Below are 23,732 nucleotides of genomic sequence, written 5' to 3'. Positions count from 1 at the left end.
ACATATATATGTATATACACACATATATACATAATATATAATACATACATATATGTATAATAATACATGTATGTATTTACACACATATATACATACAAACTCAAAGTGTGTATTTTCTAGTAGCCACCTTTCAAGGGCTCCAGCAGTCACATGTGGCTCGTGGCTACTGTATTGCACAGTGTCAGTGTAAAGGATGGGGGTGGATGTGAAAAAAAAAAGAGATTTTAGAAAGGAGCCCAGGGAAACTGGGAAGATAAAACGAAGAATTAAGGAGAACACATTGCTGGTCAGGGCTGAATGGGAGCTGGGTGCGTGAATGGGGGAGAGGGTGCGGAGGGGCTGGGACTCAGAACAAATTTCATTCTGTGATTCATTGGTCAGTAATTTAAAAATAGATGATAAAGGTTAAAATTAACATTGATAGCAGCTTTGTGGTGTGAGTAAAATCACAACTTGTGGCTTGATAAGCGGCTTTACTGGTCACCTTGGTGATAGCGGGGAATTAGATTTGTGTAAAGCCCGGGTTTGCCGGGGCCCAGAGTCTCTATTCTCTTATCACCCTCTCCAAGTTTCTGAGGGATTTTCTCCCCATGGGTTCATTTCAGTGTCTTCGCGCAGAAACAATCATCCTGACCAAACAGGATGAGGAGGGGTAGACAACATAAGGAGTCAGAGTGCTAACACGGGCACTGTCTTCGGGACAGGAGTGTGGGGACAGCCGGGGGGCGGGTGGATGGGCTGATCAGTGTGGAAGGGCTGAGGGCCAGCTGAGAGTCTGAAGAGCCGGCCCTAGAGCCCTTGACTGCAGTCTGAGCTGACAGCCTGCTCAGAAACAGTTTCACTGAATTTGGTTTCAAGTGAGTGAACAGGGAGAGTTCGACGAGGGGATTTCTCCCCCAAAGAGTCAAATGTCAGAAGGGCTTAAGGCAGTTTAAAGTGCACTCGTTTCCATTGAATTTTGAATCAAGCGATTAAAAAAAAAAGTTATGAAGACGGATGGATTTTGGGTTGACTTCATGTTACAAGGAGTATAAGAGAATCGAACCTGGAGACCCTCAAGTCACCAAGAGCGGTGGACAGCTCTCTATTGTGAAGAAAGGCTTCTGTTCCGTTTGGCCCCGAAGTAATGATGACCTTTGTCTCCTCCCATCCTTGGCCGTGGTTCTCGGGAGCGCCTCCAAGAGGAAGGGTCATCAAGGCTCATGGTGCCATCCGACATTTGACAAACTGACGGATGCGGCATGAAGCACTGAGCCAGGCTCTGGAACTAAGAAAGGAGACTTTCCTTATGCAGAGAGGCAGGGATGCTCCACAAGTAGGGTCCCATAACTTCTCAACGTTTTCAACGTTTTTTGTTTTTTGGGGGGGGGGATAGAGAGAGACAGAGCATGAACGGGGGAGGGGCAGATAGAGAGGGAGACACAGAATCGGAAACAAGGCTCCAGGCTCCGAGCCATCAGCCCAGAGCCCGACGCGGGGCTCGAACTCCCGGACCGCGAGATCGTGACCTGGCTGAAGTCGGACGCTTAACCGACTGCGCCACCCAGGCGCCCCATAGGGTCCCATAACTTCTGTGCGGTTGATGATTTTTTTTTTTTTTCTTTTCTCTTTTTTAGGTAGTGGGGAAAGGGCGTTTGGAGATAGAGGGGCAGAAACACCTGAATTCTGAGAAGGAAGGTGAGTGTTCAGGCTTCCGCTGAAAGATGAAAGGATATCTTCAACTTCCAGGAAGCTCTTGTTATCCCAGAAGCCACAGAGATCAAACAATGAGAGAATACCACTGATCACCACAGGGCAGGAGAATGGGGGGGCCGCAGCTAGGGCAATGAGCGGCGTAGACTCGTGGTTGGAGGTCGTTGGTGGACGAGCGCGCATTCTCTTCCCTGTGTATCCCCTCTTCTTTTCCAGGAATGAAAGGCTCCTTCTCCATCGCACTGACCTTCACTTCCAGACTAGCCCCCCATCCTTCTCTGGTGATCTATGCCATTTTTCCCAGCGGAGCGGTTATAGCCGACAAAATTCAGTTCTCGGTAGAGATGTGTTTTGACAATCAGGTAAAATGGCAGTTGAGGGAGGTGAAGAAAAGGTCTGGGCAGAGAGAGAGAGAGAGAGAGAGATCTTGTGTATGCTGGGGCTGGAGATCAGGCAGGGACAGAGAAATAGGAAGATAATGGGGAGGCGGACGTCATTATCGTATTTATATCTTCAGGATGTTTTGTTGAAGTTGCTCTCTTTCTTTTTAGAAAGCCATGCCGGGGAAACCGTGTATTCTTCCCAGGTCTTCTTTCTTTTTAGTTTCTGCCTCGTAAACTTTCTGTGGTATTCTGTGCTGAAAAAAATCAGTCTAAAAGTGAAGGAATGGGCCCCGATGCCAAAACTGGGGCTTATTGGCAGATGAGGCAAATTATGTTGTTCCTCCCCGTCTCCGGGCTGACCTGATCCCCAAGTTATACTTTGCCCTTCCCCAGGTTTCCCTTGGCTTCTCACCTTCCCAGCAGCTTCCAGGAGCAGATGTGGAACTACAGCTGCAGGCAACTCCTGGGTCCCTGTGTGCCGTCCGGGCGGTGGATAAGAGTGTCTCGCTGCTGAGGCCAGAGAGAGAGCTGAGCAACAGTTCTGTGAGTAGTCTGCTACTGGGGCGGGAAGGGAAGACAGCGTGACTGCACTCGAACAAAAGATGGATTTCAGGGAGTGAGAAAGAAAGGCTGAGGGAAAGCCTTATGGTAGAAAAGCTGGTGGGGAAATAGAGGTCAACTGATGGCATGAGAAAGGCAGGGCTCATGTGGGCATAGAAGTAGGAAAGATGTAATAGGAGCTAAGGGTGACAGATTATTGAAGAAGGTGAGAAAGAGGGGGGGGGGGCCGGGGTGGCTCAGTCGGTTCAGTGTCTGACTCTTGATTTTGGCTCAGGTCACGATCTCGTGGTTCGTGAGTTCGAGCGCCCCGAGCTCTGTGCTGTCAGCACAGAGCCTGCTTGGAATCTTCTCTCTCTCTCTCTCTCTCTCTCTCTCTCTGCCCCTCCCCCGTTCACGCACATTTCTCTCTCTCTCAAAATAAAGAAATGAGCTTTAAAAAACCTTTAAAAAAACGGTGAGAAAGGGGTCAAAAATGTAAAGGTAGGGGAGATTTTGTGATGCAATAAATACAGGAAGATTTCGGGAGTAACGAAGAGAAATAATACGAGGGCGGTGAGCTGTGGCACCACAGTCCGAGAGAAGTTTCTCTACTGATTTCACTGTGTCAATAGTTTATTTCCTTTTCCCTTCCTGTTTCAGATCTATAGGATGTTCTCATTCTGGTACGGTCACTACCCCTATCAGGTGGCTGAATATGATGAGTGTCCAATGTCTGGCTTCTGGAACTCTCCACAAACCCTCTCGGTTATGTGGAGGCCTTGGTTCTCTGAACGTGTGGACCTTTTCCATTTTTTCCAGGTAGATGTTCTTACCCGTTTTGTTCTTGTAGAAACAATGGTGGTGGTGGGCGGAGGAAATTCCTTACCTAAAAAAAGCAGAGAGACTCATGTGGGCACTGAGGGGATAAAACCTTGGAAGAAACTCCTAATACGTGAGGTAGCCTCTCCTGGTCCTTATCCTGGAAGAAGGTACCCAACTGGCCAACTGCATTGGCAGAGGGCCACCGTGAGAGGCTGTGTGCAGCCTCTTTCCATCATTATAAACATTACGTGAGTAGAGGTTAAGTACTTCATGAGTAGGAGTTGGGGATGCCGAGGCCTAAGTCTGACCAGAGGTCTCTGAAGTCAGGAACCATGTCTTGTTCATCTTTGTATTCTCTCTAATGACTGATCCTTCATAATACTCCATGTGTTTTTGTTGAATTGACTGAGCCGATATGGTTCCTGCCCTCAGAAAGTTCAGGCTAAATGAAATAAGGGCACAGTGACTAACGTTTGGAAGAAGCATGAAATATGTTTGACGATGAAATAAGTGGATTACTATTCACCGATAAAAAGGAGGATGAGATCTTGTCATTCGCGCCCACATGGGTGGCTCTTGAGGGCGTTATGCTCCGTGACATAAGTCGGTCAGAGAAAGACAGATACCATATGACCTCACTTCTATGTGGAACCTAAACAACAGCAACAACAAGCTCATAGAATAATTTGGTGGCTGCCAGAGGCAGTGGGCATGGGGTGTGCAAAATGAGTAAGGGCTGTCAAGAGGCACAGACATCTGGTTTGAAAGAAGTCCTGGGGATGTAACATACAGCATTGGCGACCGCACGGCTAATAATATTGTATTACATATTTGAAAGTTGCTAAAAGAATAGATCTTGAAAGTTCTCATCGCAAGAAAAAACCATTTTTTTTTTTGTACCTAGGTATGGTGATGGATGTTAACTAGGCTTATTCTAGTGATCATTATGCAGAGTATATATATTAAAAAATTGCAATTTTTTACATTTCTGGCTGACAGAAGTGAACAAAACTTGGCGGCTGAGTGTTGGGGAATAAACACCTGTATTACAGTTAACAGGAAAAGAAGGCTTGGTTCCACCCTTTGAGGATAGACTGCCTAGGCAGTAGCCCACATAGTAAGGGAGGGGACCACTTTAACTCTTGGTCCTCCGGTTTCTTTGGTGCCTATCAGGACATGGGCCTGAAAATACTGTCCAATGCCCAGATCAAGAAGCCAGTAGATTGCAGTCACCAGTCTCTAAAGCACAGCATTGCAGTGGCGGAAGGTAAGCTACCCGTGTAGCTTAAATCATGGAACTCCAGAAGCGCACTCTTTGCTTCCTGTTCCTGTTGCCTCCGGTCCGAGTGATAATGGCTTGCCGGTCATGGATGCAGGCAGCCAGATCTCTCTCTGGGGAGCACTTTTGAAGCTTGAAGCCCTTACCTATTCATCCCCTGGCCAAACCTCCTCATCTGTCACTTCCCCCTGATGGCCTTGAGACTAGTCGGCTCCTTGGTACTCCTTCCTCCTTGTCTCTGACTTGTTCTCCATTTCCCTCTAAATTTCTTGGTCGTAGTTCCTCTGCCTCAGCTTATCGTACAACAGAAGTCTTTTGGGAGAGCCCGGGTGGCTCAATTGGTTAGGCATTCGACTCTTGATATCAGCTCAGGTCATGATCTCAGGGTCGTGGGACTGAGCCTCACCTTGGGCTCCACATTGAACATGGAGCCTGCTTGAGATTCTCTCTCTCCCTCTGTCTCTCTTCCCCGCCCCTACTTGCACGTGTGAGAGGTCTCTCTCTCTCTCTCTCTCTCCCCCAAAAGTCTTCTGTTTTCCCAAATTCCCTTATTCTTGTTCTCCTCAGCAAATTATGGTAATCGTCTCGTGAGTTTTGAATCATCATCATCTTCATCACTTCAGTCAGAGGATCCTCAGATCCGCCAGTATTTCCCAGAGACTTGGCTCTGGGATCTGTTTCCAGTTGGGTAAGTGATGCCTCAAAGATATAGCAAGATTGTACCTTGTGGAGTCAGCAGCGAATTTGGAGTCAGATCTTTTTTTTTTTTTAATTTTTTGTTTTTTTTATATGTATTTATTTTTGAGAGACAGAAAGAGACGGAGCACCAGTCAGGGAGGGGCAGAGAGAGAAGGAGACAGAGAATCCAAAGCAGGCTCCAGGCTCTGAGCCATCAGCACAGAGCCTGACGCGGAGCTCGAACTCACAAGCCATGAGATCGTGACCTGATCCAAAGTCAGACTGAGCCAACCGACTGAGCCACCCGGGCACCCCAGAGATAATGTTTTTTTTTTTTTTTTTTTTTTTTTTAAGACATGGAGTTACTTATTTATTTTTAAAATGTATTATTTTTTTAAATTTTATTTTAGAGAGAGGGTGCAAGCAGGGGAGGGGCAGAGGGCGAGAGGGAATCTTACGCAGGCTCCACGCTCAGCACAGAGCCCGGGCCGGGGCTCGTGACAAGCTCATCTCAAGGCTCCTGTGTCCAAAAAGTACATGAAAAGATGCTCCATATCGCTAATCAGAGAAATGCAAGTGAGAACCCCGACGAGATCGCACCTCACAGATTCAGGGGCACTGGCTCTTTCAGATACGTGTGTCCACACGTGCCCACCTGCTCTTACCCCCTCCTCTACGCAGGCACCCCCTTCTCCCATATTGGTACATCCTCACTCCCCCCGAAGGGTCACACTCTGAGGCTGGCATGTTCCTCAATTCAGTTGCCTTTTTTACCTTCCCCCCACCTCCGTGACAACAACAAATGACTTCTGCAGGTGAACTGATAGCTTCCTCCACAGTGTTCCCCTTGCCCTGCTGTGTGTGCGCGCCTCACCTGGGTTCTGTGTTCTCACAGTAACTCAGGGAAGGAGGCTGTCCACGTCACGGTTCCTGATACTATCACCGAGTGGAAGGCCATGACTTTCTGCACCTCCCAGACTAGCGGCTTTGGTCTGTCACCCACTGTTGGACTGACTGCTTTCAAACCATTCTTTGTTGATCTGACTCTCCCTTACTCAGTAGTTCGAGGGGAATCTTTTCGCCTTACTGCCACCATCTTCAATTATCTAAAGGACTGCATCAGGGTAAGAGCCGAGATACGGGAATCTCTGACCCCGGGAAAGAGATGGGACGCGATTCCCCGTGTTCCTAAGGCTCTGTGCGTGGCTTCCTGTACTCAGACCCTTTATATTTCCTAAACATCTTCAGGTTCACACTCACCTGGCTAAATCCGATGAGTACCAGGTGGAATCGTGGACAGGTCCTCAGGACTCCAGCTGTCTCTGTGCTGATGAAGCAAAAAGCTATCACTGGAATATCACAGCTATCAAGTTGGGTAAGAGGAGGAGGGGGTGGAGGGAGCAAGAGAAGCATAGAGCAAAGCTCAGTCATTGAGAACGTTACCCTTGCCTCTCCTGCGTTCGCTTTGTTCTTGCTTTTTCATTTTATTTGCCTCTATGTTTGCCCTCTAAACCTATGCCATCAATAAATAAGCAAATGCTCTTTGATCGATGACCAAAAAGTTATCCAAGCGAGACTATTTTGAGTGCGAAAAGGGGAGCTTTTGATATTTATGGCAGGACAAGGGCTATAGAGTCTTGTTATTAATCAAGTACTTACTAAAGGCCAGCCTCTGTTCTAGCTGCTTGACCTGTACGAATTCATCTAACCGTCACAATAGCCCTAAGAGATGTCATTTGCTCTTACGATAAGATCCTGGCGACTTAAAGTATGGTCTTCCGATGTATTAGTTACCTAATACATTAGTTATCTAATACCTATCTGATACAACCACCCTGAAAACTTAGAGGCTTAAAAGAATAAGCATTTCTCATCACCCAGTTTCCGTGGGCCAGTAATCTAGGTACTGTTTAGCAGGGTGCCTCTGTCTCAAGGTCTCTCATCAAATACCAATCAAATCGTCACCCAGGGCTATGTTTTCATTTGGAGACTTGACTAGAGGAGGATCCGCTTCCAAGCTCCTTCCAAAGCCTCTGTCCCACACGGGCTGCGGTTCTTGGCCTCAGCTGTGGGCTGGTGGCCTCCCTCAGTTTCTTGTCACATGAATCTGTCCACCGGGCGGCCTCATGACAGGACAGCTGGCCACCTGCAGAGTAAGGGGCCCAAGAGAAAGAGTGCCCCTGAGATAGGAGCTATAGTCTTTTGTAAACTAATCTCAGAAGTGGCATCTCATTGCTTCTGTCCTATCCTCCTCTTTGGAAGCCAGTCACTTAATCCAGCCCACGCTTTGAGAGGAACTGACACAGCAGTATGAATACCGGGATGCAGAGATAATTGGGGACCCTTCGAGGCGGCCTACCACACTGGTCTTTGAACGCCATTAAGTTTAAGGCGCACTGGTCTGGAGGGGAAGAGACCTCCTTGGACCTCCGGCAACAGGGCTAATGCCTTCCTTTCTCCTTCTTTCTTGTCAGGTCATGTAAACTTTACTGTTACTACCCAGATTCTGGACAGCGATGAACTCTGTGGGAGGCAGAAGGGGTTTGTTCCAGAAAAGGGCCAAAGTGACACACTCATCAAACCAGTTCTGGTCAAGGTGAGTTTTCTGCAGGCTTAGCTTCACGAGGTAGAGACAGCAGGCACCCCGGGGGGTGCTCTGTGTGTGTGTAGCCGTACGGTTGGTCTCCCACGGCTGTCTGACTCCAAGTGCAGTCAGGTAGCTCATTTGCCTTCTTCTGTGACCCCTTTCTGCCCTTCATTATTTGCCTACCCCATACCAATGCTCTATGACAGTGCCTAATACAGCGCCGGCTATAGACCCTCAACGAATGTGAGTTTCTCTTATTAAAAATCTCTACTATCGGCATTTGCTGCTTTTCTTTTATCCCCTCAGGAACCCCATTGCCAATCATGCCTCTTAGAAGTGTCCTAAACGTGCCCTTAGCTCTTGCCCTTGCACAGAAAGAATTTTACTGGTAGATCCATCCCTGTGTTGAAATGGAGTTCTCGGGGTGGCTCAGTCGGTGAAGCGTCCCACTCTTGACGTTGGCTCAGGTCATGATTTCACGGTTTGTGAGTTCGAGCTCCACATCGGGCTCTGAGCTGACAGTGTGGAGCCTACTTGGGATTCTCTCTCTCCCTCTTTCTCTGCCCCTCCCTGGCTCATGCTCTCTCTCTCTCTCTCTCTCTCTCTCTCAAAATAAATAAATAAGCATTAAAAAAATAAAAAAAAAAAGGAAAGAAAAGAAAAGAAATGGAGTTCTTCTGAACTTCAAGGAGAAGCTCTGTTTTTTCTTGTTGGGAGAAACCCTGGGGGCACAGGGAGGGCCTTTTCTCCCCATTTCCCATCCACTTCCTGTTCCTTCAGGGCCACCTGCCCTGACATTCACCTTCATTGTTTTCACCCTATGTCTCTCTTCATGTCAGCCTGAAGGAGTCCTCGTGGAGAAGACACACAGCTCATTGCTTTGCCCAAAAGGTGGGTGAGTGCAGAGAGGGGTTGGTACTGAGAATTCCCGTAGCCAACGGGAGACTTTCTTGGGCCAAAGGAGGAATATAAAGGACAGGAAAGGGTAGGAGAGTCTAAGGGTGCTGTCCCTAATAGGACCAATTAGCTGAGAGACAGGATGAGGAAAAAATGTACAACACAATTGTGTGTTGTTGTTTTTTTTTTTTAAGTTTATTTTCAGCAAAGAGCACTATGAATAGGTTAAAAGAAATTTGCCTCCATCCCACAGCAAGGACTGGGTACGGACAACCCTGGATTATAGAAAGGTTTTCTATGGTTTGGGCTTGAACTCCCACTGTTTTGACCTTCTCTGCTTTCCCCTTTTCTCTGCCTCTCACAGGACAAGTGGTTTCAGAATCCATTTCCTTGGAGCTCCCTGTGGATGTGGTTCCTGATTCAGCCAAGGCTTATGTTGCGGCTCTGGGTAAATAGCCAGAGATTCTTGCTCAAAAGGACAAAAAAAAAAAAAAAAAAAAAAAAAGGGGGGCTGAAAGTTGCTGAAAGTGTGGAGTGGGTTGGGGCATGTGGACCTATCCGAGGGAAGGTGTGTCAAATTAGAAGGGACAGAAGAAGAGCTTATTCTATGTAGTGGGCAAACACAGCCTCTAGATAACAGTACATGTGGGATTAGATGTCTATGGTAGTTAAAAACAGAAAGGAGCCTGGACAGGAAGAAGTTAAAGGTCAGGGAAGCTTCATATGCGTTTAGGTTCAGGTGGTCTATAAACTGAGTGGAGGAGAGACATAATGTTTGTAGCAACCTTTAAAAAAATGAGGAATTTATGGGGCGCCTGGGTGGCGCAGTCGGTTGAGCGTCCGGCTTCAGCTCAGGTCACGATCTCGCGGTCCGGGAGTTCGAGCCCCGCGTCGGGCTCTGGGCTGATGGCTCGGAGCCTGGAGCCTGTTTCCGATTCTGTGTCTCCCTCTCTCTCTGCCCCTCCCCCGTTCATGCTCTGTCTCTCTCTGTCCCAAAAATAAATAAACGTTGAAAAAAAAAAATGAGGAATTTATCTAGTTGAGTATAGCGTAGGGGAAATAACACCATATTTACACAGACAGGACACTTCTCTGGGCAAGGAGAGGGATTGAGTAGAAAAGCATGACGTTGAAAATCATATCAAACCAGGTTGGGATCCCAGTTCTGCCATTTAATAGCCACGTGACCTTGAATAAGTAAACAATTCTGATCCTTCCCCCCCTCCCCGCCTTCTGCAAGACTGATGATAACCCACCTCTCTGGATTGGTGTAAAAATTAAATATAAAGTTTCCACCACAATATCTAGCATCTACTAGGAGCCCTGTGTATGTTAGATCATTTCTTTACTCTGATCCCCTACTAAGATCCTTTCCAGGATAAAATTTCTCTATTTTGACTGTAGTTGAGTCAGACCTCTAGTGTAACACTCATTTTTATTGTAGGATGTAGCTCACTGTCTATGTCTGTCTTTCAGGCTGCATTGTGGGCTCCTTGAGGACAAGGGTCATCCCCCCCCTTTTTTTTTTTTTTGAAAGAGAGAGAGAGAGAGAGAGCATGCAAGGGCAGAGAGAGAGGGAGAGAAAGAATCCCAAGTAGGCTTTGGCTGTCAGCATGGAACACGATGTGGGTGGGGCTCCATCTAATGAACTGTGAGATCATGACCTGAGCTGAAATCAAGAGTCGGACGTCTAATGGACTGAGCCACCCAGGCGCCCACCTCTTTTTTTATTTGATTCTAGCACAGTTATTGCCACATAGTTGACATTCAGTATGTATTTATAGATTTGAATTGAACTTAATGGCTAAAAGTGCAGATGTTAATGGGTCACTTAGATCAGGCTTACGGGTGTATAAAATATATGGCTAGGTCAGTAGGTATAACTTGGAAAAGGGGATCAGGATTGTGTTCGCTTTGGCAGGAACATGGTGAGTTGGAGGACAATGCATTTATACACAGGGGAGGAACTTAGAGATTGAGTCTAAGTATTGTAGGTTTTGTTATGTTACTCACCAGCCCGTGACGTGTCTTCTTACAACCCTCCACGCCCTTAGGTAACCCATGTACTTCTTCTCTGTGTGCTCCAGCACCTTGTGTGCACCCAAAATGATCGCACTGTATTATAATTGTTTACAATGAATACTATTTGTAATGTTTTGTAATTGTTTGCCCCTCGGATTATGATCTTTTGAGATGAAGACTGTACTTGACTTACTGTCTCCCAGGCCACAGCGTAGGTACTCAACTAAATGATAGCTGATACGTGTTTGTTAAATGAGTGACAATATGGGGCGCCTGGGTGGCTCAGTCGGTTGAGTGTCCGACTTTGGCTCAGGTCATGATCTCGCGGTCTGGAGTCCGAGCCCCGCGTCGGGCTCTGTGCTGACAGCTTGGAGCCTGGAGTCTGCTTCGGATTCTGTGTCTCCCTCTCTCTCTGCCCCTCCCCCACTCATGCTCTGTCTCTCTCTCTCTCTCTCTGTCAAAAATTAATAAACTGTAAAAAAAAAATTAAAAAAAATTAAATGAATGACAATAACTCAGAAGGCTTCTTTCTTCTCTCTACTGTCACTTTCTCTCTTCTTTTGGATCTCAGGAGACATTATGGGCACAGCCCTCCAGAACCTAGACAATCTGGTACAGATGCCAAGGGGCTGTGGGGAGCAGAACATGGTATTGTTTGCTCCCATAATCTACGTCTTGCAGTATCTGAAGAGGGCAAGGCTGCTGACTGAGGAAATCAGGTCTCGGGCAGTGGGTTTCCTGGAGCTCGGTGAGTTGGTTCAATTTTTCTTCTTGAACGCATTCTCTAGGGGCTATGATAGGCTAATAAGATATAGGGAGGTTCCCTCCAAAGTGGCCCACATCCCTGAAACTCTTGAAAGCCATGTTTTTTTGAAGTCGGTCCTGTGATCTAACCCCGTATCTGGCTTCCCAGGGTACCAGAAGGAGCTACTGTACAAACACAGCAATGGCTCATACAGTGCCTTTGGGGAGCAGGATGAAGATGGAAACACCTGGTAATATTGCCCAATTCTCAGTGGATCCCAGAGCGTCATTTCTGGGCCTGTGGAACTATTCCTCTCTACCTCTTCCCTTAACCCCATTCCTTCTTACATCCGGCTTCTACTCCTTTAATACTGATTATTTCAGCCTCATGTAGGGTCAAGCCCCTCACCCTTCTCCTTGAGCTTGTGCCTCCCCCGTTCTTGTCCCCATTAATACCCATTAATACTTCCCTTTTCTAGGCTCCTATGGCATTATGTTTCCTCAACCCCCTTCTGGAACCATAGGCCAGAATAAATGACGGAACTGTTGCACCCTCACTGGGGAATCCCCCCCTTCATGCCACCTGTCTCTCTTTACCCACGTAGGTTGACAGCGTTTGTCACCAAATGCTTTGGCCAAGCTCAGGAATTCATCTTCATTGATGAGAAGAATATCCGGGATGCTCTCAAGTGGATGGCGGAAAACCAGCTCCCCAGCGGCTGCTATGCCAATGTGGGAAAGCTCTTACACACAGCTATGAAGGTGCAAATCCACCCCCGGGCTCTCAGCCCATCCCCACATCTGGGAGGAGCTTGCACCTCTGACTGAGCAGAATCAAAAGGGCATAGGCCTGGGAGTCAGTGTTCTTCAGGTCTGAGCCCTGGCTCTGGGTGACCCCGGTCAATGTACTCAACCAGTCTGAGCCACAGCTTCCACGTCTGTAGAAAACGAGAACATGTACTAGCACAAGGCTCTCAACTTGTGGTCCTCAGATCAGCGGCGGCAGCAGCACCTGAGAACTTGTTAGAAATACAAGTTCCAGTTCCTACCCCGCCTACTCTGAGAAACTCTGGAGGGCGTGGGCCAGAAATTTGTATTTCTAACAAGCCCTCGAGGTGATTCTGATATTCCCGAAGGCGTGATCAAACCACTGGACTAGACGTTTGCTGCGTCTTTTGCTATCTCCCTGAATCGGAGGCGAAGCCACTTTCTCTGGTGACGACCCCTAGGCAGTCCAGTGTTTTCTGTAAGAGGTTCACTCTGCGCCAGGCACTGTTCCAAGCACTTCGTTTATTTGATATTATTTAATGTTTACAGCCAATTAATCAGCTAGGTGCCGGTATACCACTATCACTCCCATTTTACAGATGAAGGTGCAGAGATTAAGTTAACCGCCCAAGGTGAATGGTAATGAGTGGTAGGACTCTATTTTGAACCATAGCCGCTGGACTCCATTCACTACATTGCCTGTACCCCTCCCAAACACAGGCTGAGGTGTTGATGCTTCAGGAGAATTTGTTCAATTCGGAATATACCCAGTGAAGGAAAGATTTGTATGTACGTTGCTAGGGAAATCATTTACATTGCCATTCTGGGGCCTCAATTAAAACAGTTTGAGTATTAAACAAAAAAAAGTCTCTGTATAAGATTCACTAGTACATTCCTTATGCCAGATTTTATCAGTGTCTCCAAATCTCTGTCCCCTTATACACTGAAATACACGTGGGAGTAGCACAAGCCAGGGCTTGACTTGAACAAGATGGCGGAGATGTTTCCTCTTCCTGCCCACCAGCCCCGGCCAGGCTCTTAAGAAACCCATCACCTGTCTACGTAGCAAGCTTTAGTGATTTGGTGCAGGAGCTCCATAATTAAACTCCCTGGGTTCAACTCCTGCTGCTTATTAGCTGTGTAATCTCCAGCAAGCCATTTAGCCTTTTAAGGGTTTATCTTCTTATCTCCCGAATGAGGATAGCAATTGTGATTAGCTATTTTTAAAAACTTGCTAATATCTTTCCATGAAAGGCATTAAACGGGGTGGGTGCCATCTAATCTCCCCCCTGGAGAAGAGGCTGGACCTTTTTTTTTTTTTTTTTTTTTTAAATTTTTTTTTTAACCTTTATTTATTTTTGAGAGAGAGAGAGAGAGAGGCAGAGCATGAACGGGGGAGGGTCAGAGAGAGAGGGAGACACAGAATCTGAAACAGGCTCCAGGCTCTGAGCCATCAGCACAGAGCCCGACGTGGGGCTCGAACTCACGAACCGCGAGATCATGACCTGAGCCGAAGTCGGACGCTTAACCGACTGAGCCACCCATGCTCCCTTTTTTTTTTTTTTTAAATTTATTTTCTTTATTTTGAGGCAGAGAGTGAGCACGAAGGGGAGGGGGTGGTGCAGAGAGAGGGGGAGAGAGAAAATCCCAAGCTGTCGGCCCAGATTTGGGGTTTGGTCCGTGAGCTCGTGATCTGAGCTGAAATCAAGAGTCAGACGCTAACCAACTGAGCCACCCAGGCGCCCCCGGGGCCTTCTGCTTCTTGAGAGGATATCTGTTTGAGGAGGCTCAGATTCAGGAAGAGCCCGAGAATAAGAGATTTTTCTCCATATCCCCTCCCCTGTGATTGTCTGTTTGCTTATTTAAATAATCCACCCATTCAGAGGGGATACTTTTTTGCAATCTGCGCACGAGTCCTACAACGCGCTGTGCTGCCTGTGGCCCTGACCTCGTCTCCCTGCATCCTCTAGGGTGGCGTTGATGATGAGACTTCCCTGACTGCATACATCACAGCCGCGTTGCTGGAGATGAGCAAAACCATACAGGTGCGTGTCTCTAGGGCCTCCTCTGTCTATCCTTCCTATTGTGCCTACTTCTAGAGACATTGCACCTACCGTTCACCCTTGTAGACTCAAAAAAGGATACGATGACTTCCTTATCACTTCCCGTTTTCAAAGGAATGCCTTATAAACTCAGTTCTTCATTGTACCTTTTAGGACCCGATGGTGAGTCGGGGCCTACGGTGCCTCAGGAGTTCTGTTTCCTCCACTAACAGCCTCTACACACAGGCCCTACTAGCTTATACTTTCTCTCTGGCTGGGGAGATGGACATCAGAAACACTCTTCTTGAAAAGTTAGACCAGCAGGCTATCATCACAGGTATGTTGGCCATGTTAGGAGTGTTTTGTCGAAATTGTGGAAATGCTCTGTGAGTTATCTGTGACTGTTCCTAGTCCCCGTAGTCCCACATATATTCAGTCTTAGAGAGGATTCCTTTTAGCACAAGGTGTGAAGTCATTAGGTCACTGTTGAGGGTTTTATAAGAAAGCCCATGGAAGTCCTTAAAAGGCGTTGTTATATTTTTAACACGAAGAGAAAACAAATGGTGGGAGCTATTCAAAGGACCCCTTGGTGTTGTAGAATCCCCCCTTTTTCCCGTCTTTGACAATTCTTTGCTATGAGTTCACTGAGGTTGACGGGATAAGAGAGACTTCTCAAGGTCCTTTAAAAACTTTATGGACATAATCTCTACACCCAATGTGGGGCTCGAACCCATGACCCCGAGATGAAGAGTCTCATGCTTTTCTGGTTGAGCCAACCAGGCACCCTAAAAACTTTTGGATGTATTTGGAATACTATTTGATGTTCTAACAAGCATTTTATTGATCTAGCTGTGGGGTTAAAATCAGACCTCCAGGTAAAAGCTTCATCTTGGCCTTCATTTGTATGAATGTCATTACTAAGTTGTCCTGTCCTGGGTTCTGGGTAGTTTTTTGACTGGTACATAAGCGACTCTAGTCATGAAATGAGTGTCTCAGACCGTGGGTTGCACATACCTGTTCCAGTGTATATTGATTTAATGAGATTATCTCTTCTCCATTATCTTGCATTGCCGGCTCACATGTTTTCTTTTATGTTTTTCCAATTAGATTGCCTCCTGTGGGCTATTTATTTATTATCTTTAAATGGATAATTAATTAAACTTCTAGATTTCACTCTTCTTTTTTTTTATTTAATTTTTTTTTTTTAATTTACATCCAAATTAGTTAGCATATAGTGCAACAATGATTTCAGGAATAGATTTCTTAGTGCCCCTTACCCATTTAGCCCTTCCCCCCTCCCACAACCCCTCCCGTAACCCTCAGTTTGTTCTCCATATTTATGAGTCTCTTCTGTTTCGTCCCGCTCCCTGTTTTTTATATTATTTTTGCCCCCCTTCCCTTATGTTCATCTGTTTTGTCTCAAAGTCCTCGTATGAGTGAAGTCATATGATTTTTGTCTTTCTCTGACTAATTTCACTTAGCATAATACCTTCCAGTTCCATCCACGTGGTTGCAAATGGCAAGATTTCATTCTTTTTGATGGCTGAGTAATACTCCATTGTATATAAATACTACATCTTCTTTATCCATTCATCCGTCGATGGACATTTGGGCTCTTTCCATACTTTGGCTATTGTTGATAGTGCTGCTATAATCATGGGGGTGCATGTGTCCCTTTGAAACAGCACCCCTGTATCCCTTGGATAAATGCCTAGTAGTATAATTGCTGGGTCCCAGGGTAGTTCTATTTTTACTTTTTTGAGGAAGCTCCATCCTGTTTTCCAGAGTGGCTGCACCAGCTTGCATTCCCATAGCTTTCGCTCTTTTTATTTCCATTTGCTCATCCCTTTCTTTGAGTTATCTGTCATCTTGGTTGTCCTAGAGTTCTGTTTTAGTCTCATCTTCTATTTGCTCACCCTCATTAGCATTTTTCTATGATTTCTCAAAGTTCTTATGCATATCCTGTCGTTTTTATTCTTAAAATGTTAAACTTTTGATTAGGTAAAATAAAGGCTAAAAAAATTAACAAAATTCTACACGCCAAAAACATGCCCCCAAACACATAAGATTCTTGTAAGTTTCTACTTACCTTATCTCCACTGGCATTAGAATTGATAAATTAACAAGAGTGGTTTTCATGTGATTGCTGGAGGCATTTGTTGATACTCTCAGCTTCACCTTAAGGAATTATGGATGGCTCTACACACACACACACACACACACACACACACACACACGTATACACACACATCCCTGTGTAAACATAATGGCCAATACACCCGAAGATTCTGAGAAATATTTTTTTTCTAACTCATGATTAATTTTTGGCTGGTGCTTGCTCTGCTCTGAGGTGTAGCATTTACACATTGAATATGGGAAATCATCTCCTTCTAAGACCTTCCTGATTATGCTTCTTTCTCCACAGGAGAGTCCATTCACTGGAGCCAAAAGCCTACTCGGTCCCAGGATGCCAGACCTTGGTCTGAGCCTGAGGCTGTAGATGTGGAACTTACAGCATATATCTTATTAGCCCAGCTTAGCAAAGCCAGCCTAACTCAAAAGGAGATAGCCAAGGCCACTGCCATAGTGGCTTGGTTGGCCAAGCAACGCAACGCATATGGGGGCTTCTCTTCTACTCAGGTAAATAACCCACTCTCCAACCTCGACTTATCAGGTAGTATTAGGTTCTGTGTGGAGAGAGGACAAAACAACAAACAAACAAAAACAAGACAAAAAAACTATTGCCCTTGACTTCTAGGTCAAGAGACGTATAATTCTATAGGGAGGGAGGAAAAACGTGTGAAAAATATATAGGGTTCATAACAACGGGTCATATGAACACATAAATAGTACTATATGTACTTAATTCTCTTCCTTTGTAGAGTATGAAACATAATGGAATAAAGAGAAACATAAGATCAGTGTTTTATGTGTGAATAGGACATATATAATTATGGCTAAATTTTACATTAACAGATTAGAAAGCCAATTATGGAGTCAGAAACATAAAAGCAAGATTTTACAGGTATACTTCCTTCTATTGCAGGTATTGGGAAGCTAGTAAGATATACAGTTTCTACTTTAAAAAGTTCACAAACTAGCTCTTTCCGCCATTTTTCGTGCCGCCATAACGGTGCACATGAATGTCCTGGCAGAGGCTCTCAAGAGCATTGACAATGCTGAAAAGAGAAGCAAACACCAGGTTCTTATTGGGTCGTGCTCCAAAGTCATCGTCTGATTTCTAACTGTGATACTGAAGCATGGTTGCATTGGCGAATTTGAAATCATCGATGCTCACAGAGCTGGGAAAATTATTGGAAACCTCACAGGGCGGAGGGGGGGAGGCTAAACAAGTGTGGAGTGATCAGCCCCAGGTTTGATGTACAGCTCAAAGGTCTAGAAAAATGGCAGAAAAATCTGCTCCCCTCCTGCCAGTTGGTTTCATTGTACTGACCACCTCAGGTGGCATCATGGACCATGAGGAAGCAGGATGAAAACACACAGGAGGGAAAATCCCGGGAATTCTTTTCCTAGGGATAGAATATGTTCATGCAAATAAAATGCCCCACTGGACTCTTAAAAAAAAAAAAAGTTCACAAACTAGAAGTAAAGTTAGGAAAAGCTCTATAGCGACAGAGCAGGATTTGGTTATACCAGAAAGGAACAAAAGATACAAAATAATGCACTTAAAAAGGGAAAGAGAGCTTACAACAACTTGAAGGATAAGAAAAGTCTTCAGGGGAGTAGCATTTGAGGTAGATCTAAAAGCACAGGCAGGGGCACCTGACAGGCTCAGTTGGTAGAGCATGTGACTCTTGGTCTTGGAGTCGTGAGTTCAAGCCCCATGTTGGGTGTCGAACCTACTTACAATCAAACAAATAAATAAAAGGATATGTAAGATTTGGGGGGACAACTATTACAAGGAAGGAGAAATGGCATGAGCAGAGACAACAGTTTGCAAAAGTATAGAATGACTGTCGGGAAAACTGGGTTAGCCAATGCATAACGGGACCTCAGTTTAGAAATTCGGACAGGTTTATACCATGGAGGCCCTTGTGTATCAGACTCAAGATTTTGCCCATTCTGAGAAGCTATTAATTTTTTTAACTTTGTGTCAGAAAGATTAACCTGTTACTTACTGTTACTTAGTGTAGGGGATGGTTCTGAGGAGAGAGACACTGGATTTGAAGAGATAGGACACCCTTTCATTTGTCTAGGTTAGGGGTAAGGAGAACTTGAATTTGGTGGCAGTTGGGAAAAAGATGTAAAATCGCATGATATATTCAAATAGTATCATAAAAATCATCTTAGATGATTATACAGAGAGTAGTCATTAATTCATTTGTGCTGCAAATGTTATTAAATACATACCATATCCAACTCACTGATCATACAAAATACTCAAAAAAACATATTTCTTGTCTTTGTAAAGATTGTATTCTGACTCGTTGAAATTAAGGCCAGTTTCGTTGAGGATATAACATGTAAATTAGACCTGGAAAAAGAATATATTTTAACTGATGAAGTGTCTGGTAAAGATGTTAAGAGCACTGAAACTGAATAAGGTAATGCCTTAATAGGAATTTTAAAAAAATTATATGGCACTGGGGCACCTGGGTGGCTCAGTCACTTGGGTGTCTGACTCTTGATTTTGGCTCAGGTCATGACCCCAGGGTCGTGAGATTGAGCCCCGCATCGGACTCTGCACTGAACGTGGAGCCTGCTTGAGATTCTCTCTCTCTCTCTCTCTCTCTCTCTCTCTCTCTCTCTCTCTCTCTCTCTCCTCCTTCCCTGATTGCACTCTCTCTTTCTAAATAAATAAATAAATAAATAAATAATATGGTACTATCCTTCCTTCCTTCAAGGAAATTCTTGGCCAAAGATCAGGAAGGACTTCTTTCTTGCTGAGCCCTAAACAATTATGGTATACAATTTCAGAAAGCTATGAGTGAAATGTTTAGAACTCTCAGTGACAGATACATGTCAGAATTGTTTTTTAATAAAATCCTTAGCTATTACAAGAAGGCACATGTCACCCACAGTGGTTTTTCAGCCAGTGATGAGGTCTCGTTTCTTGAATTGTTTCCACATATCAGAGCAATAAGGACCTTTTGGGATCAAGTTCACGGAGAGTAGATAAAAAGTTGTGTGTAGATAGTCAAGCTGCATAGGAATCACTTGTTCGCAGCTTCCCCAGAGTGGGTGAACTGCCTTCCTGTTTTTTCAAAAAAAAAATCTTTTTTAATATTTATTTTTTAAGAGACAGAGTGCAAGTGGGGAAGGGGCAGGGAGCGAGAGGGAGACACAGAATCCGAAGCAGGCTCCAGGCTCTGAGCTGTCAGCACAGAGCCCGATGCGGGGCTCGAACCCACCAGCCGTGAGATCATGACCTGAGCCGAAGTCGGACGCTTAACCGACTGAGCCACCCGGGCTTTTATACGACAGCATGATGTCTAAATACAGCTGTTCTTTTTCATTTGGGATAGGAAGATGTGGGGGTTCCCTTATTCTGTAGATACTGTACAAAGTGTCGAGCATGTAGATATTCTCATAGCAGTAAAACATAGCAATTTGCTGGACATCTCGTTCTGTTTTTTCTTTCCTCTAGTTGTCACTTACATAAATCATATTTTCAGAATGGGAAAGTTCTGATGCCTTGCCTTCTTGGTGGCGGCTTATCTGTCTACTATCCAAGTGAAGAAAAGATGGTCACATGGCACAGCGGCGAAGAAGCCTTGGTTCGCAAGGAAGGGTACCCTGATATCCTCTCCAGCTGTGCCATAGAAGATCATCACAGAGCTAAATGACTTTGAAGAATGTGCAGTTTTTAGGGCTATTATGTTACTGCTATTTCCTCTCCAAATAAGGAAACTGTAAAATATATACTGAACAGTTACCCACTTGCTTCTAACTATAGCCCATTCTGAAGCTAGGTTTGGTTGAAGACGAATATGAGATGAACCCGATAACCTATAGCTGTGTCATAACAACTTGATGACAATTTTCTAGACAGGCAAGATATGATTTCTATGTCGGTTTCCCCGGCATTGATGAACGTGGCTCTTACATACTTAGAAGAGGCGTCATCAGCGGGGCGCCTGGGTGGCTCGGTCGGTTAAGCGTCCGACTTCAGCCAGGTCACGATCTCGCGGTCTGTGAGTTCGAGCCCCGCGTCGGGCTCTGGGCTGATGGCTCAGAGCCTGGAGCCTGTTTCGGATTCTGTGTCTCCCTCTCTCTGACCCTCTCCCGTTCATGCTCTGTCTCTCTGTCTCAAAAATAAATAAACGTTAAAAAAAAAATTTTAGAAAAAAAAAGAAGAGGCGTCATCCACACTAGTGAACCGCCAGACACGTAGGTTATCGGGTTATTTGAAGTTAATTCCAGTGGCTCACAAAATGTAAGCATATGCTCCACCGTTTTCTTCAGGATACTGTAGTTGCCCTCCAAGCTCTTGCCAAATACGCCACCACTGCCTATGTGCCATCTGAGGAAGTCAACCTGGCTGTGAAATCCAGTGAGAATTTCCAGCGTGCTTTCAACATTCAGGCTGCCAACCGGTTGGTATTTCAGCAGGAGACTCTACCTAATATCCCTGGAGCCTATACCTTGGAGGCCTCGGGCCAGGGCTGTGTCTACGTGCAGGTAAGCAGAGATCCATGAGAAAGAACCAGCACGCATTGGGAAGGAGAGCCTGCGGGCGTCTTTGCCTCCAGTCGAACCTTCTGTCTCATTTGTGAAGAGAGTAGTTTGAGCTGTGCAATAGTTAAAGTTCTTCCCAGCTCTGATTTGGTTATCTATTTCCTCCTGCTAGACGGTGCTGAAATACAACATCCCCCCTCCTAAATTTGCGGATACCTTTAGTCTTAGTGTAGAAGTGGGAAAGGGTACATGTGAGCAAGTTACTTCACCTCGATCCTTGGTGCTTACTATCCACACCAGGTGAGAAAAGCTGAGCTGGGGGGGGGGGCACCCGGATCATAGAAGCTGAGGGGGGTGTGTGTGTGTGCGCGCGCGCGAGCGCGCGCGCGCACGTTGGGGCTACAGAGTCTGCTGAGAGTGAAAATAACGGGTTGACACAGATGTACCTCTTTCTGCCCTTAGTTATGTGGGGAGTCGCAGCTCTTCCAATATGGCCATTGTAGAAGTGAAGATGCTTTCTGGGTTCAGTCCCATGGAGGGCACCAATCAGTTAGTAAGTCTGTTCTTTCTTCTTCATTTAACAAGCTCTAAAAGGACATAACATGATCCCTAAAAAGCTGGTGAAATGGGCTTCATGGTATATCTATCTATCTATCATCTATCTATGCATGTATATATACAACTCATAATTACATTATTTCAATGGGCTGCAAAAGTGCATCAGATGTGTTAAATGGAAACTGGAATCATCTTGGTTCCTTTGTCTTACCTTTTCCACAGTATATATTGTTTCCTTGATCATGACAGAGCTTTGGTATAGTACCCTAGGGGATAGGGAAGGCTCTGGATCTTAGTCTGTTTCATTTTCCCCCTTTCTCATTTAGCTTCTCCAACAACCACTGGTGAAGAAGGTTGAATCTGGAACTGACGTACTGAACATTTACTTGGAAGAGGTAGGTGTTCAGAAACTGAACCCAAGAGCTTGATTCCTTATGTAGCTTTGCAACTTCCCTTTTAATCTGCATATACTGGTGTCACATGCACAGGGATGAGGGAACTGAGAGAATGGGTCTGAAGCCATGAGGTGAATTCTACCTCCATGTTGTTTACTATAAAATATTCTTTTTTTTTTTTTCAACGTTTTTTATTTATTTTTTGGGACAGAGAGAGACAGAGCATGGACGGGGGAGGGGCAGAGAGAGAGGGAGACACAGAATCGGAAACAGGCTCCAGGCTCCGAGCCATCAGCCCAGAGCCTGACGCGGGGCTCGAACTCACGGACCGCGAGATCGTGACCTGGCTGAAGTCGGACACTTAACCGACTGCGCCACCCAGGCGCCCCACTATAAAATATTCTTATTCCCCTCCAGGGCAGTACTAACAGATACATCATGCTAGCCATCTATGTCATTTATTTTTTTAAATTTATTTATTTTGAGAGGGGGTATGGGCAAAGAGAGAGGGAGAGAGAACCCCAAGCAAGCTCCGTCCTGTCGGCGTAGAGCCTGATGTGGGGCTCGATCCCAAGAACCATGAGATCGTGACCTGAGCCGAAATCAAGAGTCGGACACTTAACCAACTAATCCACCCAGGCTCCCCGCTATCTATGTCATTTAAAAATGTGTCGGCCAGGATGTGACCATTTTAAAATAAGGTGGTCAGGAAAGGCCTCTCTGAGGAGATGTTACCTGATCAGAGACCTGAAGGAAGAGAGAAAACCACTAGGAAGCAAAGAGCCTTTAAAAAAAAGAAAGAGGGGCGCCTGGGTGGCTCAGTCGGTTAAGCATCCGACTTCGACTCAGGTCACGATCTCGTGGTCCATGAGTTCGAGCCCCGCGTCGGGCTCTGGGCTGATGGCTCAGAGCCTGGAGCCTGCTTCCGATTCTGTGTCTCCCTCTCTCTCTGCCCCTCCCCCGTTCGTGCTCTGTCTCTCTCTGTCTCAAAAATAAATAAAAACTTTAAAAAAATAAAAAAAAAGAAAGAAAGATTCTGTTCCTTTGGCCACTTCAATTAATTTAGTGGAGGAACCATGGGTTAGAGTAGACCAAGAATGGAGGGGACTTTGTCACAAGAAGGCCAGGAAGCCATAAGATCCTAAGAAGAAAGAGTCAGGAAGTCGGCAGAAGCCAACATCTTGAAGACTGGCCTAGGGCAAGAAGAGACAGAAGGGTTTCAGGAGATTTGGGTGAAGACAAGAGTCTTTTAATCTCCGCGTTACAGAGAGTGTTATTTTCTCTTTAGTTTTGATATGCTGTTTTGTCTTTCTTCTCCACAGCTGAATAAGAAGACTCAGGCCTTTACCTTCACCATCAGCCAACGTACATTGGTCACTAACCTGAAACCAGCAACCATCACGGTCTATGACTACTACCTCCCAGGTGAGGGCTGAGCTCTATTGTATCTCCCAACGTAGTTCTACCTCGCTCTTCATGCTATCTCCCCTAATTTTACAGATACTCTTTCCCAAGCAAGTAGCATATAATTACATTATTTGACCTCCCAAAACATTGCATTTTAACTGTATGTCATTTTTAAAAGTCTTCTGCACTAGCGATGTTTTACGATGGTCCACAGACCAAAAGGACAAGAGGGACCCTTGTTCTTTAAGGCCTGACTATTCTTAATGTTTTTGCTGCGAT

The 23,732-nt window shown here is 45.5% G+C and overlaps 1 protein-coding gene, 1 long non-coding RNA gene and 1 pseudogene across 4 annotated transcripts in view; 2 read left to right on the top strand and 1 right to left on the bottom strand.

The window, feature by feature from the left end:
* The window catches only part of A2ML1 (alpha-2-macroglobulin like 1), a 48,665-nt gene that overhangs the window by 22,965 nt on the left and 1,968 nt on the right, over window positions 1-23,732 (top strand). For all 3 annotated transcript variants that reach the window (XM_040462685.1, XM_040462684.1, XM_040462683.1), the window contains exons 13-34: window positions 1,617-1,677; window positions 1,909-2,054; window positions 2,469-2,618; window positions 3,276-3,434; window positions 4,611-4,704; window positions 5,284-5,404; window positions 6,290-6,518; window positions 6,643-6,769; window positions 7,869-7,990; window positions 8,821-8,872; window positions 9,243-9,326; window positions 11,472-11,648; window positions 11,814-11,895; window positions 12,250-12,406; window positions 14,383-14,457; window positions 14,629-14,791; window positions 16,880-17,094; window positions 20,881-21,096; window positions 21,266-21,393; window positions 21,556-21,646; window positions 21,978-22,046; window positions 23,369-23,471. In XM_040462685.1, the coding sequence (XP_040318619.1) occupies window positions 1,617-1,677; window positions 1,909-2,054; window positions 2,469-2,618; window positions 3,276-3,434; window positions 4,611-4,704; window positions 5,284-5,404; window positions 6,290-6,518; window positions 6,643-6,769; window positions 7,869-7,990; window positions 8,821-8,872; window positions 9,243-9,326; window positions 11,472-11,648; window positions 11,814-11,895; window positions 12,250-12,406; window positions 14,383-14,457; window positions 14,629-14,791; window positions 16,880-17,094; window positions 20,881-21,096; window positions 21,266-21,393; window positions 21,556-21,646; window positions 21,978-22,046; window positions 23,369-23,471 (2,821 nt within the window). The remainder of the gene's footprint in view (window positions 1-1,616; window positions 1,678-1,908; window positions 2,055-2,468; window positions 2,619-3,275; window positions 3,435-4,610; window positions 4,705-5,283; window positions 5,405-6,289; window positions 6,519-6,642; window positions 6,770-7,868; window positions 7,991-8,820; window positions 8,873-9,242; window positions 9,327-11,471; window positions 11,649-11,813; window positions 11,896-12,249; window positions 12,407-14,382; window positions 14,458-14,628; window positions 14,792-16,879; window positions 17,095-20,880; window positions 21,097-21,265; window positions 21,394-21,555; window positions 21,647-21,977; window positions 22,047-23,368; window positions 23,472-23,732) is intronic.
* The window catches only part of LOC121021976 (uncharacterized), a 53,048-nt gene continuing 32,705 nt past the window's right edge, over window positions 3,390-23,732 (bottom strand). Inside the window, exons 3-4 of the long non-coding RNA XR_005786758.1 lie at window positions 6,655-6,721; window positions 3,390-3,501 (exon numbers count right to left, since the gene is read on the bottom strand). This is a non-coding gene — a long non-coding RNA (uncharacterized LOC121021976). The remainder of the gene's footprint in view (window positions 3,502-6,654; window positions 6,722-23,732) is intronic.
* LOC121021974 (40S ribosomal protein S15a-like) lies at window positions 17,513-18,603 on the top strand (annotated as a pseudogene).

This window comes from Herpailurus yagouaroundi, unplaced genomic scaffold (assembly GCF_014898765.1).
Source record: "Herpailurus yagouaroundi ecotype Mexico unplaced genomic scaffold, PumYag 355, whole genome shotgun sequence".
Lineage (NCBI taxonomy): Eukaryota > Metazoa > Chordata > Mammalia > Carnivora > Felidae > Herpailurus > Herpailurus yagouaroundi.
Note: the sequence above shows the minus strand (reverse complement) of the source record. Positions and strands in the feature narration are given on the sequence as shown.